We start from the raw sequence: 16,959 nt of genomic DNA, 5'->3' as shown, positions 1-16,959 counted from the left end.
AAGTACTCCTTTTCTTTTTGCGAATACAGACTAACACGGCTGTTACTCTAAAAGGGAGCATTGGGACTGCAGAATCAAATATGTCTGGTTTCAGAGATTCCACTTTCTTGGGCACCAAATTTGCATTAAAAATTAGGATATCCAAATGTACCAATATAAAAATTCTGCAGCATACAGTGACCATTGGGATTTTCTATATTTGATTTAAATAATCACTGTGTCTTTTTTAAAAGTGGAAATAATTTCTTAGTCTATTTACATAAATATTCTTTATTGGTTATTACAAAAAACATAACTATAACCTGTAGTACTTGTGAAACAGGCACTGGTAATCTTACCCATGTCTAACAATCATCATTTCATAGGTCTGTATCATTTTTTCAATGAAAACTTTAACAGGCTGGATATTATTTATAACACAGCATTCGTTGGCACATTCCAGAAAATCCTAAAATCAAAACAAAATAAAACCTTTTCGTATCATAACAGTCTTTTTTAAAGGGTATTTTCATGGTTACATATTACATAGTTTACAACAATCCTTTATAAAGCCATATAATTTTCTTCATGAACAAAAGGAACCTGTATCATACATCATTCCATATTCAGATTATTGCCTAGAACAACTTCCACCCCACTCTCAGTATGTTTTATTACATTTGTGGATAACAGAATCAAATTAGTTAATTACTGACTCCTCTGGGATTAGGCTAAAGAAAACTAAGACCACGTTACTTCTGAATGAGAGTGTCCACACAGGGGTTTAACTAAAATGTTTTAGCTTCACATTTTAACATTCATCTTAACTTTCCTGAAAGTTCCTAAGTAGATATGCCCTGACTAAAGTACTATTTACTAACGTGCAGAATTTAAGATGCTGTAACTTAAACTAAATATGGTTACTTTAGGCAAATATAAGGCTAAGTTTTCAAATTCTCTATTGAGATATTGATGGCCTTTGGTGATGTTTATATGTCTCATGTTGTATATAACAGTGACATGGCTTATCCAGTACAAAGAAATCCTTTCTATCTCAGAGCCTAATACTGAGGGCTGCACTAGAAAATTAGATTGACCCATCTATGTTGTTCAGGAATGCAAAAAATCCACACGCACTCTGAGCGACGTAGTTAAGGGGAAATAAGTTGCCGTGTAAACAGTGCTTGGTTGATGGAAGAATTTTCCGTTGAAGTAGCTTCCGCCTCTTGAGGAGGTGGATTTACAACAACAAGAGAACCCCTCCCGTCACTGGAGTAAATGTCTACACTGAAGTGCTGCAGCTGTGCTGCTGTACTGTTTAAACTGTAGACTCCCTACAAAAAGAGCTAATGATGCTGTGCTGTAACTGCACACAGAAGGTATTTTGTGGGTAAGGAAAACAAAATCTTCACCTTCTTTACTGAACATCTGCCTCTGCTTACACCCTACCCACTCCAATTACTGTATTATGGAAGGTAATAGAAGACAAGTATTTCCCCTTCTGCCAAGGTTGTGCTGGTGTATTAAAACATCCCACATGGTTTACATTATCATAATAGAAGCATGTGCATTTCATGAACCTACAATAAGTTGGATCTGTAGCAGTACAACCTTCCAGGTTCACTAGGAATTTCAGGTTTCCACAAAATTTAGAACTTCAAAGTGAACTTGTGTGAAGTCTTTTGGGAACAGACATCTGGTTGACTCCCACCTGCATTTTTTTTCCCCTTTGGTGGGAAGGAAGGGGATTGGGAGACCAGCTACCTCACCCAGTCCCTGAAAGAGGAAGAGGGCAGCCTGGCCGTCTCTTTTCTCACCATTCCACTGTAGAAGAACAGGAAGAATTAAGTAATCATGGCAAGTTTCACCATGCCTAATAACTTGGAAAACCCCAAAGGCTAGGGAGGGGACCAGCAAGTTACTCACAAAAGACGCTAAAATCCAGGGAAAGTGGGGTGGCTTTCATACTGGTATACATCCAAAAAGGCTGTTTAAGGTAAGAGGGGTCCTCGGATTTGTTAGGGGCTAAGTTATAAATGGGCCAAAACTACAAAGACAAATACAGATCTGCAAATGATGAGAGACTCAAGGCTGGTTTTGGGTTCAAAAGAAAACCACAGGGCCTCATTTTGCAATTAGAAATAGAATACTGCATTAATTACAAATGATGCAATGCCATGAGTATTAGTGAAAAAAGTTACCTTACAAATGAACTTACATTGTAATCTGCTTCAGGAAGCTTAACACCAGGAAACAAATCACTAGTTATACCCATGAACAGAGGTATATCATGTGACAAAAATTTAGGCTCATTAACATCCTTAATTGATCTAAGAAGCTAAAGAAAAGAAATACATAAGTTTACAGAAAATGAGTGTTCTGATTTACATGCTGACTATAGAAATACAAATCAAATCAGTCTGCACAATGTGAATCATAGAATCATAGGGTTGGAAGGGATCGCAAGGGTCATCTAGTGACCCAGTCAAGATGCAGGATTTGTTGTGTCTCAACGATCCAAGAGAGAGGGCTATCCTGCCTCCTTTTGAAAACCTCCAGTGAAGAAGCTTCCACAACCCTGCTGAGAGAGTCTGTTTCATTGACCTACTATTCTTACAGTTAGGAAGTTTTTCCTGAGATTTACTCTAAAATTGAACTCTATGCTAATGTGTAAGGTTAAGATTTTGTCACAATTATTTTTAGTAAAAGTCATGAACAGGTTGTGGACAATGTGAAAGTAGAATGAATTATACTGAAATTATAATTCATTAAAGAAATGATGTTTGAAGGGTTTGTTGAAATATAGTTGTCAGGAAGAGAAACATGTGAGACAATGGGTCCTCAAACTAATTAACTTAGAGCTCCTACTGAGCTAGGACCCTAGCTCAGTAGGACCCATTGTCTCACACTCCTTAATGTTTCTCTTCCTGACAACAATATTTCAACAAACCCTTCAAGCAGCATTTGTTTAATGAATTATAATTTCAGTATAATTCATTCTACTTTCACAATCCCTCCTTTTGGTCAAGCTACACAATGACCAACAATTACTGGGTTCCACATATCAATCGTTCTTTATCTCTTTGTTCATCAGTGATATTTAAAATCATCAAATTAGCACTCTGGTTTGGGGCAGCTATCTGTGTAGCATGCCTGACACAATTTTGTATACAATAGGAAAGTAACTGAAAACATACAAAAATTATTAGGATTCCAAACAGGAGAATTAGGGCTTCCTGAAACAACCAGTTTCCTATGCCAGAGAAATTGAAAAGGTTACTTAGCCACTTCCATAAAGAACTTGGCTCTTCGTGGGGAAGATATGTGATTTGTTCTAAGTGGCTAGCATGATCTATTACCTCATTGGTGTTGTCTGGTATATACACACAGCAGTTTCTGCTTCCTTCTGTCTCTTATGTTAAATTGGCTTTCCCTTATCTGTTTAAATAAGTTAGCTTGAACTTTTGCAGAAGTCTCACATATCTGGGTGCACTGGCAAAGCGCTTTGCTAATAAACAGAGTGGTCTGACAAATTTTGTGAGTCTTGAATCTGACTTTGACAATTTGGAGGTCCTACCGAGATGGCAACCGTCTTCACTGGGGCCGTGTGACTCCTGACTGTTCTTAGGATGGCCGTGACAAGCCGGCAACTGGGCATTTGGCCCGAGCGGTCCTCCGCCAGAACGGAAGGGTGCATGACCACAGTGAAGTCTACGCCATCAAACCTGTTGGTTCCCACTCTGTTCTGGTAGGGATCCTGGGATCTGACATCAGGAATCTGGTCAGGTAATTATTTCTGTGTTTTGTCCGGAGTGAGGACTGTCTTGTCTCTGTGTCTATCCATCCTCCCTGTGGTGTGTTTGAGTCTGGGCGCAGTCTCCGTCCAGGGATCGGCTGACCAAAGGGTTCATGTCCCCACGGTCTGAGTGAGTGAAATCTGCACAATCGCAGCCGCACCGCGCCTTGGGTAAAACCCTTGGTGTGAAAGCAAGGGCAATTGAGGCAGTAGCCTGTGGGCTCCTTTTGTGTGTTGCACCGGGCATCGCTCTGACAAACCCGACTTTCCTTCTTGTGTGATTGGTGTGTAAAGTCCTCCTGTATGGATAACCAGACGTCTAAGTCGGGACAGTTCCCTAAAGGAACACCAGCTCATTTTATGTATTTTAGAAAGGGTCCGGACTCCTGTAAATTTCTGGAAAAATGGTCTAGGCTAACTCAGGAGAATCCCAAAATTCAGTGGTCACTGTTAGGATCTTGGGACAAAGACCGAGTAGACGTCTTAAAGGACAAACTCAGCCAACCTAAAACTAAATTGGCAAAAGGAGAGGTTGATTGTTTCATGCAGTGGTGGGAAGAGGCAAATCATAGGTGGACAGAATCAAAACTTGCCTCTCTCAAAGATTCAAATGATAAGTTAAAAGCTTTATTAGAAGCCTCCTCTCCCGCTGCCAGACTGAGCGCTCCCCTTTATCCCGTTCTCCAAGAAGACCAGGATCGATCCCATCCCCCTTCATACTCCCATCTCATTGTGGGAAAGGACGAAGAAAACCCCTTGTTAAATACTGGGGATGACGATGAGGAAGATGCATTAATAGGCCTGGCATCCTTGCATTGGATTAATAGGGGGTCACAACAACTCCCAGGGGTCTCCAGTTCAGACCAGTCCGGATCGTCCAATACCGCCCAGGCCCATTCCTCCGGTACCACTCAGACCCATAAAGAAAAAACCCCCGTTCCCCCGAAATCCTCCAGTCTGTCTGACTCCTCTGTTTTTCCCCATACATATGAAGATCGCCTGGACATTGATTGGGCCCAACACTTATGCTCTGGCTCTTAACCTATCCAGGCTCCCCTCCGAATCCTGCATACTGGGGACCAACAAGAGGGTCCCACTTGGAGCTATAAAGCTTGAACTCATACAGAGCTCCTCTCAATTGTAAAAAGCTTTCCAAAGCCCCTGGAAAATCCTACCACATTTGCAGAGGAATTCTTGTTAGTGTGCGACACCTATGAACCCTCTGAGACAGACCTCCTGCAGCTGTGCAAGCTACTTGTAACCCCTAGCGAGCATGAAAAATGGCTCACAGCAGCCAACCGGCCCATCAGTGAGCGCCATTCAACTTTACCAGACACCGGTCCTGTTGCTGAATACAGGAAAAAGTGTAAAGACCGAGCTAAAAACCTACATGAGGCCATCCCTCAAGTATGGACTCCAAAAACAAACTGGACAGCCATACATTGCTGTAAACAGCAACAGGGAGAAAGTCCGGGTGACTATCACACCTGACTGACTGATGTTTTTCTGCAACATTCTGGTATACAGCAACCGGGTGAAAATGGGAAGGGCGCCCTGGCTCATGCGTTTGTTAATGGCCTCCTACCTGCTATTGGCAGTGTGCTAAAGCGAATAAGTGTTGGGTGGGAAACTGAAACCATGGATAAATTGCAATCAGTGGCACTCTAAAGGGAAAGGAGGAACCATCTTCCCAAAAGTTAATGGCCCTGCAAATACAGCATTATTCAGGGCAAGGTAAACAGTACCGGGGAGGGGGATGTGGTCATGGAAGGGGCCGTGGAACTGGATTTTCGGGTTTTGGGGGTGTTTGTAATTACTGTAAACAACCCGGACATTGGAAAAACAAGTGTCCGCGCCAGCCTAATAGCTCTGTAAGCAACCAGCTAGACCCCCTGTCGGCACAGCCCGACAGTCCCCAGACTTACTTTGTCCCACAGCAATGAGAGAACACCAGGGAACCTCAGGAAATTTTAGCTCCTTTACTACCTCTCACTCCCACGGGTGAATGTGTTTTGACTATTAATGATCTTTCTCTCCCTTTCCTTGTTGATACGGGAGCTTCGCTCTCTGCAGTTCGTACTGCCGACCTGCCTGAGGTTCCCCGCTCCGAAAAAACCATATCCGCTGTGGGCATTATGGGAGTCCCAACCCCTTATCTCCTTTCAAAACCTCTACCAGTCCAGGTTGGTCCCCTTTCCACGGACCATGCATTCCTCCTCTCGGATTCCACTCCGGTGAACCTTTTGGGTCGGGACCTGTTATGTAAACTTGGCTGTACCATCTCCTGTTCCCCTGATGGTGTCTACTTACAAATCCCCCAGTCCTCTCTGAGTGATTCTGTAGCCTCCCTGCTGTCTGAAACTCCCCTTTCCACTCCGGTCCCCTGCTGCCCATTGGTCCCATCCCTTGAACACCTAATTTCACAGGTCCCATCCTCTCTGTGGCCAACCCACCCGTCTGAAGTGGGCCGTTTACATACTGACCCCGTCTGCATTATTGTTGATTCCTCCAAACCTCTGCCTCGCCTGTCTCAATACCCTTTAAACCCCGAAGCAGAGGCTGGAATTGCTCCAGTCATGACCGCCCTGCGGGAACAAGGCATTATTATCCCCTGCTCCAGCCCCTGTAACACCCCTATCCTCCCAGTTCGAAAAGCTGATGGTAAATCGTGGTGGTTTGTTCAGGATCTTCGGGCCATTAACCGCATTGTCATACCTGGTTTTCCCGTTGTCCCTAACCCAGAGACGATTCTGGCTTCTATCCCACCAGATGCAACTCATTTTACTGTTGTTGATTTGTGCTCTGCTTTCTTTTCTGTCCCGGTTCACCGTGACTCCCAGTTCCTGTTTGCCTTTTCTTACAAAGGGCAATAGTACACATGGACCACACTGCCCCAGGGGTATACTGAAAGCCCGTCATATTTTTCCCAGGCATTAGCCCGAGACCTTGCTGACCTTGTTTTCCCGTCCAGGTCCACACTAGTCCAATATATAGATGATCTACTCCTCTGTTCCCCTTCATTGTCTGCCTCTGAAACTGACTCTTTAGTGCTCCTTACTGCCCTAGCAAATAAGTGTCACAAAGCTTTTCGCTCTAAACTACAACTCTGTCAGGCTTTTGTCACATACCTTGGCTTTCTCCTCTCCCAGGGTTCCCGTGCACTTTCTCCCACCCACGTCCAAGCTATCCTTAGCTTTCCCCGACCCTGCTCCCCACGCCAGGTCCGGAAGTTTTTAGGCATGGCTGGATTTTGCAGACAATGGATTCCCCAATATGCCTCCCTTGCAAAACCTCTCCAGGAACTCACTCAATTCTCTGTGCCTGATCCCATGCCGTGGCCCCCTGAGGCCAATTCTGCCTTTGTTTCCCTCAGAGTTTGGCTTCTGCCCCTGCCTTAGGGCTGCCTGACTATTCTAAGACTTTTACCCTTTTCTGCCACGAACAATCTGGGTGTGCACTTGGAGTTCTCACTCAGATGCATGGAGAAAAGAACCGCCCAGTGGCTTATTTCTCTGCCACTTCAGACCCTGTTGCCCAAGGCTTACCCCCATGCCTGCATGCTGTGGCTGCTGCAGCGCGCCTAGTCGAAATATCCGATTCCCTTGTTCTCCGCTCTCCTCTTACCCTCCTGGTCCCTCACTCTGTAGAAACTCTCCTGCTACAACATAACACAGGCCACCTTTCCTCTGCCCACCTTACCAGGTACGAACTTTTACTACTATCAGCTTCATATATCACCATAAAGCGTTGTTCTCAGTTAAATCCTGCCACTCTCCTTCCTTTGTCTAATGACTGTGATCCCCACAACTGCCTTGCAACTGTCTCTGCTGTCACCGTCCCGCGCTCTGACCTTTCTGATGTCCCTCTCCCTAACTCTGACCTTATTTTATTTACGATGGTTCCTGTTTTCGAGACGACCAAGGTCGTCTCCTTGCAGGATACGCTGTAGTTTCACTCTCTGAAACCCTGGAAGCTGAGCCTTTACCTTCTGTAACCTCAGCACAAGTCGCTGAATTAGTTGCCCTCACCTCACATGCCTGCTTTTTGGTGGAGGGATGCTCCGCCACCATTTACACTGACTCCCGCTACGCTTTTGGGGTTGTACATGACTTTGGTACCCTCTGGCAAACTCGGGGTTTCCTTTCCTCTGCCAGTACCCCTATTAAAAATGGACCCTACATCACTGCTCTTCTGTATGCAGTTTTACTTCTGTCTGCCCTAGCTATTGTTAAGTGCCCTGGCCACTCAATGGCAGATACTGATGTTGCTAAGGGTAACGCATTTGCTGACGCCTCTGCTAAACATGCTGCTGCCATAGAACCTTCCCAGATGCATTTCTAGGTTCCCGTTCTGTTTCTATACCGCCGCCGTCCCCCACTGACCTCACCCTGCTCCAAGACTCTGCCCCAGAAACCGAGAAAGAATCCTGGGTTGACCAAGGCTGCTCTCTACATCCCGATTCTCTTTGGCGCTTGCCTACTGGTGCCTTTGTAGCCCCCTTTTCACTCTACCCGTCTCTGGCCACCCTGCTACACGGTGTTTCGCATGTCGGAAAGGAGAGGATGGTCTCTGCTATAACTAAGACAGGATGGTGGGCCCCCCCATTTTAGCTCTTTTGCAGCCTGCCACTGTGCAGCCTGTACCATTTGCCAAAGCCATAATATTGGTAAACCTGTAAAAGTGGCCCAGGGGTTCCGGGGCCTGCCTCAAGCACCGTTCTTGCATTGGCAACTTGATTTTGTACATATGCCGGCCTCGTCCGTTTAACAAAATATGGAACAGCAATGACACTTGGGAAGCGGTGGGAATAAATGCATCTAAATGGATAAGTGTAGTGGAGGGAAAAGGTCATTGGTGTTGGGTGTGTAATGGGACAGGGCTGGATCTAGGGAAAAGCCGTTGCCTTCAGCATATTATGGCCAATGGTGTATGGCATTATTCAAACAAAACTAAAAAGTGGCGGGCCGGGTATGGAGATACGAATTTTTTCTCAACCTGGGATCAAACAGATGGTATCAATCTCATGTTCCCTCTATAGTAACCTTAGTGAAAACAATACAATCTTTCAATGTCATGCAAATAACACCACTCCTCGTAAGGAGAATTACCCTGTACCCTTTGGGGGATACTACTCCTCCTTTGCAAACACCTATATGACAAATGGGTGCAACCGACCCTTCCCGGCCTTAATAGGCCATCACTGGGTATGTGGGACCAGAGCTTATACCGCACTACCAGCTAATTGGTCAGGAATCTGTTATCCCGCCCGACTCTTCCCACAATTCCGAGTGCTAGGAACCTTCCCTCGAGAAAGCCTCCGCAATTTCAGGCGAAAAAGAAGGGACTTAACGGATGCCCAATGGTATGTAAATAAAATAAGCCCCTTAACCTGGGAAGAGGCCATTGGTGGTTCCTTAATACCATTAGGGGGAGTAATACACCATGCAAAAAGGCTCCTAAGGTTACAAGCAGTAGTTGAAATAATGGCAAATGAAACTGGAGAAACTTTAAGAGCCCTGGCCAAAGAAACAGGGGCAATATGACAGATGGCCTCCAAAACCGTCAGGCATTGGACATAGTGCTGGCGGCAAAAGGAGGGACTTGTGCTCTCATTGGAAAAGACTGCTGTGTGTATATACCAGACAACAGCCTTTTCCAATGAGAGCACAAGTCCCTCCTTTTGCCGCCAGCACTATGTCCAATGCCTTACGGTTTTGGAGGGCCATCTGTCGGATTGCCCCTGTTTCTTTGGCCAGGGCTCATCAGATTCAAGACTCACAAAATTTGTCAACAATAAACAAAAATTCATGGAAGTCTGTGACATGTCTGTGACTTTCACTAAAAATAAAGGGGGGGGACACTGACACCTCCAATCCCTGCTTCCCACGGCTGACAGCTGTGAGGTCCCTGCCACCAGCAGCAGCTGACAGCTGTAGAGCCCCTGCTGCCCTTGGTGGTTCAGAGCTCCAGGGCCCCCCACTGCATGCAGCAGCTGACAGCTCTGGCCCTGCCATCGCAGGAAAATATCTCAAAGATCTCTGAAAGTCATTGAATCAATGATCTCCATCACAAAATGTTGTGCTTAAAAAGTAACGTAAGTTATATAGCAGTCAGTGCTAGGCTGCACTAAAAGGCACGAGTCCCTGTAATGAGTGAAGACGCATCAAGCAGTGCATTTCCTAAAATTGTTTAGGGAGTCTAATGGAGCACCCCAAATGCTCTCCACTGCCTCTCATAATGATTACAGTATTGCCATCTCTCTGAAATTACTTCCCCAGTTTTCAGAGTAGCAGCCGTGTTAGTCTGTATTCGCAAAAAGAAAAGGAGTACTTGTGGCACCTTAGAGACTAACCAATTTATTTGAGCATAAGCTTCCGTGAGCTACAGCTGGTGCCACTAGTACTCCTTTTCTTTTTCCCCAGTTTTAGCACTTCTGAAGACCCTGCCCTCTCAATCTTCCGTCATTAATTCAGCAAGGAAGAGGGAGAGTTCCTGAACTGATGCTGCTGGGAAGCTGAGCAGGCTATGTCTCCCTTTACATCATCTCCTCTATTCTTGGCTCTGAAAAACGTTAATGGCTATGTTAAGTAAACACATAGACCAAACCCTGGAATCACTGAAGTGTTTCAGAAAGTATGGACTAAATTTTTAACTTGGGCCAAAGCATGCATCAATAATTTGGCCTTCCAAAGAATTCAATGTAAACACAGCTCATATCAATGTTGGAAGGTTCTTAAGGTGTATCCAGGAGCTCTGATAGCTCCCTTACACAGTCTCTCCTTGGGGGTGTGATGCATGGCCAGAAAGTGTTAAGTGTCCTGCAGGATAAATGACTCAGATTCAACCATTCAAGACATATGGGGAGATAATGTTTGTGTTTTTGTGTATTTACATATATATGGGTAGTGGTCAACAATATAATCAACAGTCCCTATCTATGCTGTATTCTGTTAATTCAGAGATCAAAAGAACATCCTAGCATTTAAATTAACTGTAACCATGGGATATTGCTGTATTCATCTCCCTTTGAAATGTATAGCTGAAAATCTGCGAATGGTAAAGAACAGGCAATTGCCTAATGTTAATTTGTGTAGCTAAGTACCGGTGATGGACCTACTTCAAAGTCATCCTGATTACCTATTTTTTTCATGCTTTGTGTGTATATAATAAGATCTTCTAAACTTTCCACAGTATGCATCTGATGAAGTAAGCTGTAGCTCACGAAAGCTTATGCTCAAATAAATTGGTTAGTCTCTAAGGTGCCACAAGTATTCCTTTTCTTTTTGCGAATACAGACTAACACGGCTGTTACAATAGGTAATCAGGTTTCAGAGTAAGCCAAGGGACTCTGACCTGTCAAACAAGGCTTGAAATTGTATAAAAGATCCTTGGGGCCTGATCCTGTCATCTCAGATCTGCTTGGGGTTTCATGCAGTGGAAGCCTAAGCCATCAGGACTGAGATCCCAGTTCTGACTGGACCACTCTGAAGATAAACATTGGACTATAACTTATGGACTAAATTCTAAAAGAACTCTTTGCAGCTACAAAGTCTACCATCTCTGCTATGAATCTGAATCTCAAGACTGACTCATGTCTATATGTACATTGATCTTTTAACCATACTCTCTCTTTTTTCTTTTTTAATAAATTTGAGTTTAGTTCATAAGAATTGGCTGTATGCGTGTATTTGGGTAAGATCTGGAATATTCATTAACCTGGGAGGTAATGTGTCTGATCCTTTGGGATTGGTAGAAACTTTTTGTTTATATGGTGAATAAGATTTTCATTAATCCTCATAATATCTGGCTTGGGTAACTAGGTGGCGGCCTGAGGCTGGGTTACTTGAAAGGAACTGTGTTTTGGACTTCTGAGTCATCAGTGAGGTATAACAGAAGCTGTTTAGTGCTGGCTTGGTAAATCTAAGTATTAGAGTATCCACCAGCTTTGGGGATTGTCTGCCACATTCTTTGCAATTCATCCGAATTGAGTGATCTCAGCTGGCTCCCCTGGGATCCCGGTCACAATATCATACTTTATCCTTTGCATTTATGTCAGGTCTTTCATTGGAGGATGTTTCAGTGCTTTCCAAATATCAGTTAATTAGGCATCAGTTCCACAATGACAGCTGGAAAGGGTGTTTCATAGAGTTTACGGCCACAAGAGACCTAGTCAGACCTGATGCACATCACAGACCGTCAAATTCACCCAAATACACTTGTATCTTTTATATCCATTTTTTCCTTATCAAGAATTTCATTTAATCCTCTCAGTTAAAACTCAGTTCTGAAACTCGTCTTAATTTACATCTTAGATAAACCAGTTCTGAAACTAGTTTTAATTTACATCTTAGCACTTAGTGGTTTACATTTAGAAAGTACTATAAAATATTAGTTTATCTTTCATAATAGCCTTATGAAGTAGATAATTAATGGGCGATGCCTGACTCGCGCATTTGTGGAGGCTGGGTACGAGCACTGGAAGCTCCCTAGAAGTGGGGGGCCAGGTCCCCTGCTCCACCCTGAGGCCTGCCCCACTTGGCCTCCTCCTTCTAAGACCCCTCCCATGCTCCACCCCCTCCCGGAGGCCATGCCCATCTTCCACCCCAGTCCGCCCCAGGCCCGCCACTTGCACCTCTTTGCCCCCTCCTCGCCACTCGCACCCTTCGCCCTGTCCCCCAGAAGGCCCTCCCGCCTGCTGCTCAAGCCTCTTTGCCCTCTCCCCAAGAACCCCCACCCATTGCTCACACCTTTTTGCACCTCCTCCGAGGACCCCCCGCCCACCAGGTGCGGAGAGGCGCGAGTGGCAGGGGGGGCCCTCAGGGAAAGAGCAGGGACAGGAAGAAGGGGAGTGAGGGCGGGGCCTTGTGGGGAAGAGGTGGAGCGAAGAGGAGCAGTGAGGGTGGGGCCATGGGGGAAGAGGACAGGGGGGAGTGTGGGAGGGGATACAGCTCAGGCGCCCTTTCAACAGTGGGCCAGCACGCCTCCAAAGGGAGGTGCGCTGCATCCTGTTTGGGGAGGCTTAGCCTCCCCTGGCCACCTATACCTTCCGGCCATGATTCTTATCCCCAATTTACAGATAGAGAAACTGAGACAGAGTGGTTCAATGACTTCAGCAGGCAATGCTGTGAGGCAGTGGCACAGCTGGGTTCAAAACTCTGACATACTTGACACAGTGAAATCCACTATGTTACCTCAGGGACTTACCAATATATCTTCATTCTCCTGTGGGAATTTCAGTTTTAGGTTGCCAGCAGCCACTAGTACAGCTTTAACAGCACGCATACCATAGTCATAATGGAACTGAGAGGAAAGTTGCTCTGAACAAAGTCTGTAGGTCATTACTATCTTCACTGATAATGGCTTGGCATTCAGAAATCCGTATGAGTAGAGAGAGATTTCTGCTATCAGAGCATAGTTAGGAACCATCATAGCTACTGTTCGGAAAAGAACCTGAAATGCATATCGCAGAAAATATGCTTAAAACGTTTAGCAGAATAACAAAAGAATTCCTGTAACTCTGATTTGCACTCAATATGTATAGATACTGCAACATAAAAATTCTTGTGGTAACAGTATTACCAATCTTTGAAGACAAGATCTATGACCAGGGCTGGATTAAGATTTTGTGGGCCTGGCATCAAACATATTTGTGGGCCTCTATAGGGGCAATGGAGCATGGCGCAGGGAGGTCAGTCCCCAGAGCGAGGGCCCAGCCAGGAGCAATGGGGCATGGCATGGCATGGCAGGAGTGGCCCCGCTCCGCCCAGTCCAGTGCGAGGGCACTCTTTACAAACCGGCAGTTGCCAGACGCACTGTGGCCTGTCCAGCCCTGTGCTGCCAGCGTGCCCCTTCTCCTCGGGGAGGAGCAGGGGCACTCTGGGGAGGGTGCAGTATGGGGCAGGAAGATGTGGGTGGCAGGGCCTTGGGGGAAAGGGTGGAGTGGGGGCGGGGCTTGGGACAGAGCTGGGGTCAAGCACCCATGGGGAAATCAGAAATTCAGCACCTTGGCAACACCCCCCCCCGACTCCCTATGGCCAGAGCCCCCACAAAACCTGCTCCACAAATGCAGAACCTTGCAGGCCAAGACAAGCAAGTGGTGGGCAGGGGGGAAACAGCAAGCAGAACAGGCCGGGGCCCCTTCTGAGCATGGGCCTGGCTCCATGACGCCATTTTAAACCCAGCACTGTCTCATGACTCATTAAGAGCCAAACACAAGCGAGTTGCCTATATGGCCCTCATTACACATAACATTATTCACCAGATTACCCTGCTTTAACTTCCTCCTCCTCAACACCCTTGCTTTCCAGAGAACAAAGACTGCTCATTGTGTGCCACCGATGGGCCAAACACACCTGAATGGCAGAAAAAGATGTGGGAAAAGGAGATGGATCACATGGTAGATGGGAGAGTATACTGCACCCCCTGAAGGGGTGTAGCCACTGCTGACTAGAGCATTCCTGAATGAATTCTGCCCTCCTGAGGTAGAATTCCTCCCTGAGCTCCCTTTGAGGCAATGTGGCTCTGGCCTTTCTCACTTTGGTGCTGTGACTTAAAGGGAAAATAGAACCGCAAAGCTGCTATCGAGACATCTTCACTTTACTTTGCTGAAGCCATGTCTCACCACTGAAATAGAAACACTGGCATAAACAAATATCATAGCAAATATTTGTAATTGGTAGTTTGTATAGAGTCATCATCACATGATCTAGTCAAATTGCTCTAGCACTGTTTCCGAATAAAACTCCATTCTGAATTATTTTTAAGCACATTTTCTTAAAGTATTTGGATTCAATTTAAACACTACTTTAAAAGCAGGATTTGGATTCAATAAAAACACCACTTTAAAATCCTGCAGTCCCCCTTTTCACAGCTAAACAATCCTCACTGAAGGGTTTGGCCCATCACAAATAAAAGCAATAATAATAATAATTAATTGGTGTAACTTCCATTCATAACAGCAGAAAGACTGATTAAAAACCTTCAGGGAGAACAAACTGATTTGAATTAAAAAAAATGCAACCTGACAAATATGTTGTGTAAGAGATACAACATTTAAAAATATAAATTGTTTATATTGTAAATGCCACATTCTGGTGTAACTCCAGCAGGTAATTTGGCACTAGGTTTCTTAAATGCACTATTAAGTGAATATACTTATTTTATTATTTTACCTTAAGGTTGTCTGGCAGTTCAGAACGTCCTGCATAACCTGGATTCATGGTAATAGCTACAAAACAGTTGGGATTGAGCTTCAGTTCAGTCCCTTCAAAAATAAACGTTTCCATCTTCAGCTGTATGGCTCGCTGAATGCAAAGGATCTGCTGAGCCACCACAGACAGTACTTCCAGCTCAATTCGATTAAATTCATCAAAACAGGCCCAAGCACCTGAAGAAGCCAAACCCTTAAAAAACTGTAAAATGAGAAAGAAAGACAAAAACTGTAGTGTACCCCAACAGAGTATCAGGAGATTTAAAAGCAACAATTGGTAGTACAATGGCTTGAAATGTAATGTTGTGCAGTGAACTTATTTGCATACTTTGAATAATTAAGCCTCCTTAGAGGAAAGGTCAGCAGGTATATTAGGAAATCAAGTCAATGGAAATCTTTCCTTGGTTTTACTGGAAGCTGAGTCAGGTTCATAGGCCCTGATCCTGCAAACTCCTTGTAACATACTTAAACTAATGCACTGCAAGTGGTCCCATTGAAGTCATCAGACCTTAGATTATAAACTCTTAGGGGCAGGGAATCCTAGGTGGGATTTTCAAAAGTGACCATGTGAAAAGGGCACATAGCTCCCACTGAAAGTCAATATCTTTCCTCCTGAAAAACACATACTGATCTTAAAATGTAATTCAATTTACCTTCCCCATTGCCAGATAATCAAGGCCATCAGAACAGTTGAAGACAACACACTGTACAGCAAGAGCCTTAGCCAAGTCTTTAGTAGTCTCTGTTTTACCTGTCCCTGCTGGGCCCTCGGGAGCACCACCAAGGTTTAGATAAAAGGCTCCAATCTAAAGAACAGAAATAGCTTATGAAAATTAATACTTTAATCAAAGACTTTTTCATAATGGAAAATAATTTTAAATTTAATTGTAAATTGAAAACACTAGACAGTTGAAAACAAATTATTTTATAAAACCAATATTTATCAGATTAATACTAAATGAAAAAGTCTAAACTAAAAATTATTTACGTCTTCAAAACACAGGAAACTCAAAGTTCGGTTTGGAGTTATTCTTTATTGTAGGTGCCCCAGAAAAGGACACAATCTTATCCATTCCTGAGCAGTCCTTATCATAACTAGACATTGTATGTTATATTGGACCTGATCATACAGCTCTTCCTCAGGCAAAAAACATTTTTAAAGTCAATGTACCTGATCTTGCATATTTCTGTTCTCTATCTGACTCTCTCCTTTTCCTTCTCTGAGAAGCATCATCTCCTTTCCCACTCATTCTTTGTGGTCTTTCTCATACTCCCTCTTTGCTTGACCCATGTTCTGTTGTCCATCATACCCTGCCCGCCCCATATTCTATTCTCTCCCACACCATCTTTTCTTCTTTTCCTGTTCCATCCTTCCCATCTCTCCCACCCTCCAAACCTTTCTTTTCCCCCTTCCCTTTGTTCTCCCATTACCTTTATTCCTTCTGTTAGTAACACAGACTCTCTTTTTCTCCTCCACTCTCCCCATCTCTCTTCTGCACCCCTAATCCCAGTCTTCCCATCTCCTGGTTTCATTCATCTTTCAGTCCCTATGCACAAGGATGCCATCCCATGGAACACCACTCTTCTAGTCAGTTTAACCACTTTCAGGTTAGTTGTAGTTGGTTGAAGATGGGCCAAGTGTACAATGCAGCAATGTCTCTTGATGTGTTGCCCATCAACTGAAAATGGGAAGTAAAAAGTGGCCAGCTTCTGCCTAGCTTCAGAAGCAATATCATGGCATCAATACCAATTTAAACTGCTAGTTACACAATGTCACATAAGTGGCTTAGCGATCTCATCCAAGCTGGGAGCAACCTGTCAAGAGGTACATTTTTGTCAGATTTGTAAACCCAACCCACTTGATGAAGTTGGTAAGCAGTATTCAGTTCAGCACAAAACATGACAATTGTTGCAGGTCTAATGGAGCCAGCCAGGTTCAGCTTGAAAATTTAAAATAGAAATTAAAATCCCCGAA

At 44.4% G+C, this 16,959-nt stretch overlaps 1 protein-coding gene across 13 annotated transcripts in view; it reads right to left on the bottom strand.

The window, feature by feature from the left end:
- DNAH12 (dynein axonemal heavy chain 12) overlaps positions 1-16,959 on the bottom strand; it is a 179,419-nt gene that overhangs the window by 114,592 nt on the left and 47,868 nt on the right. For all 13 annotated transcript variants that reach the window (XR_013636030.1, XM_073351485.2, XM_078853600.1 and 10 more), the window contains 5 exons: positions 15,638-15,790; positions 14,947-15,186; positions 12,980-13,225; positions 2,198-2,317; positions 339-448 (listed from right to left, as the gene is read on the bottom strand). Coding sequence is in view for 12 of the 13 variants with exons in the window: in XM_073351485.2 (XP_073207586.1) it covers positions 339-448; positions 2,198-2,317; positions 12,980-13,225; positions 14,947-15,186; positions 15,638-15,790 (869 nt within the window). In the remaining variant the exon portion in view is untranslated. The remainder of the gene's footprint in view (positions 1-338; positions 449-2,197; positions 2,318-12,979; positions 13,226-14,946; positions 15,187-15,637; positions 15,791-16,959) is intronic.

This window comes from Lepidochelys kempii, chromosome 7, assembly GCF_965140285.1.
Source record: "Lepidochelys kempii isolate rLepKem1 chromosome 7, rLepKem1.hap1, whole genome shotgun sequence".
NCBI classification, from domain to species: Eukaryota; Metazoa; Chordata; order Testudines; family Cheloniidae; genus Lepidochelys; species Lepidochelys kempii.
Note: the sequence above shows the minus strand (reverse complement) of the source record. Positions and strands in the feature narration are given on the sequence as shown.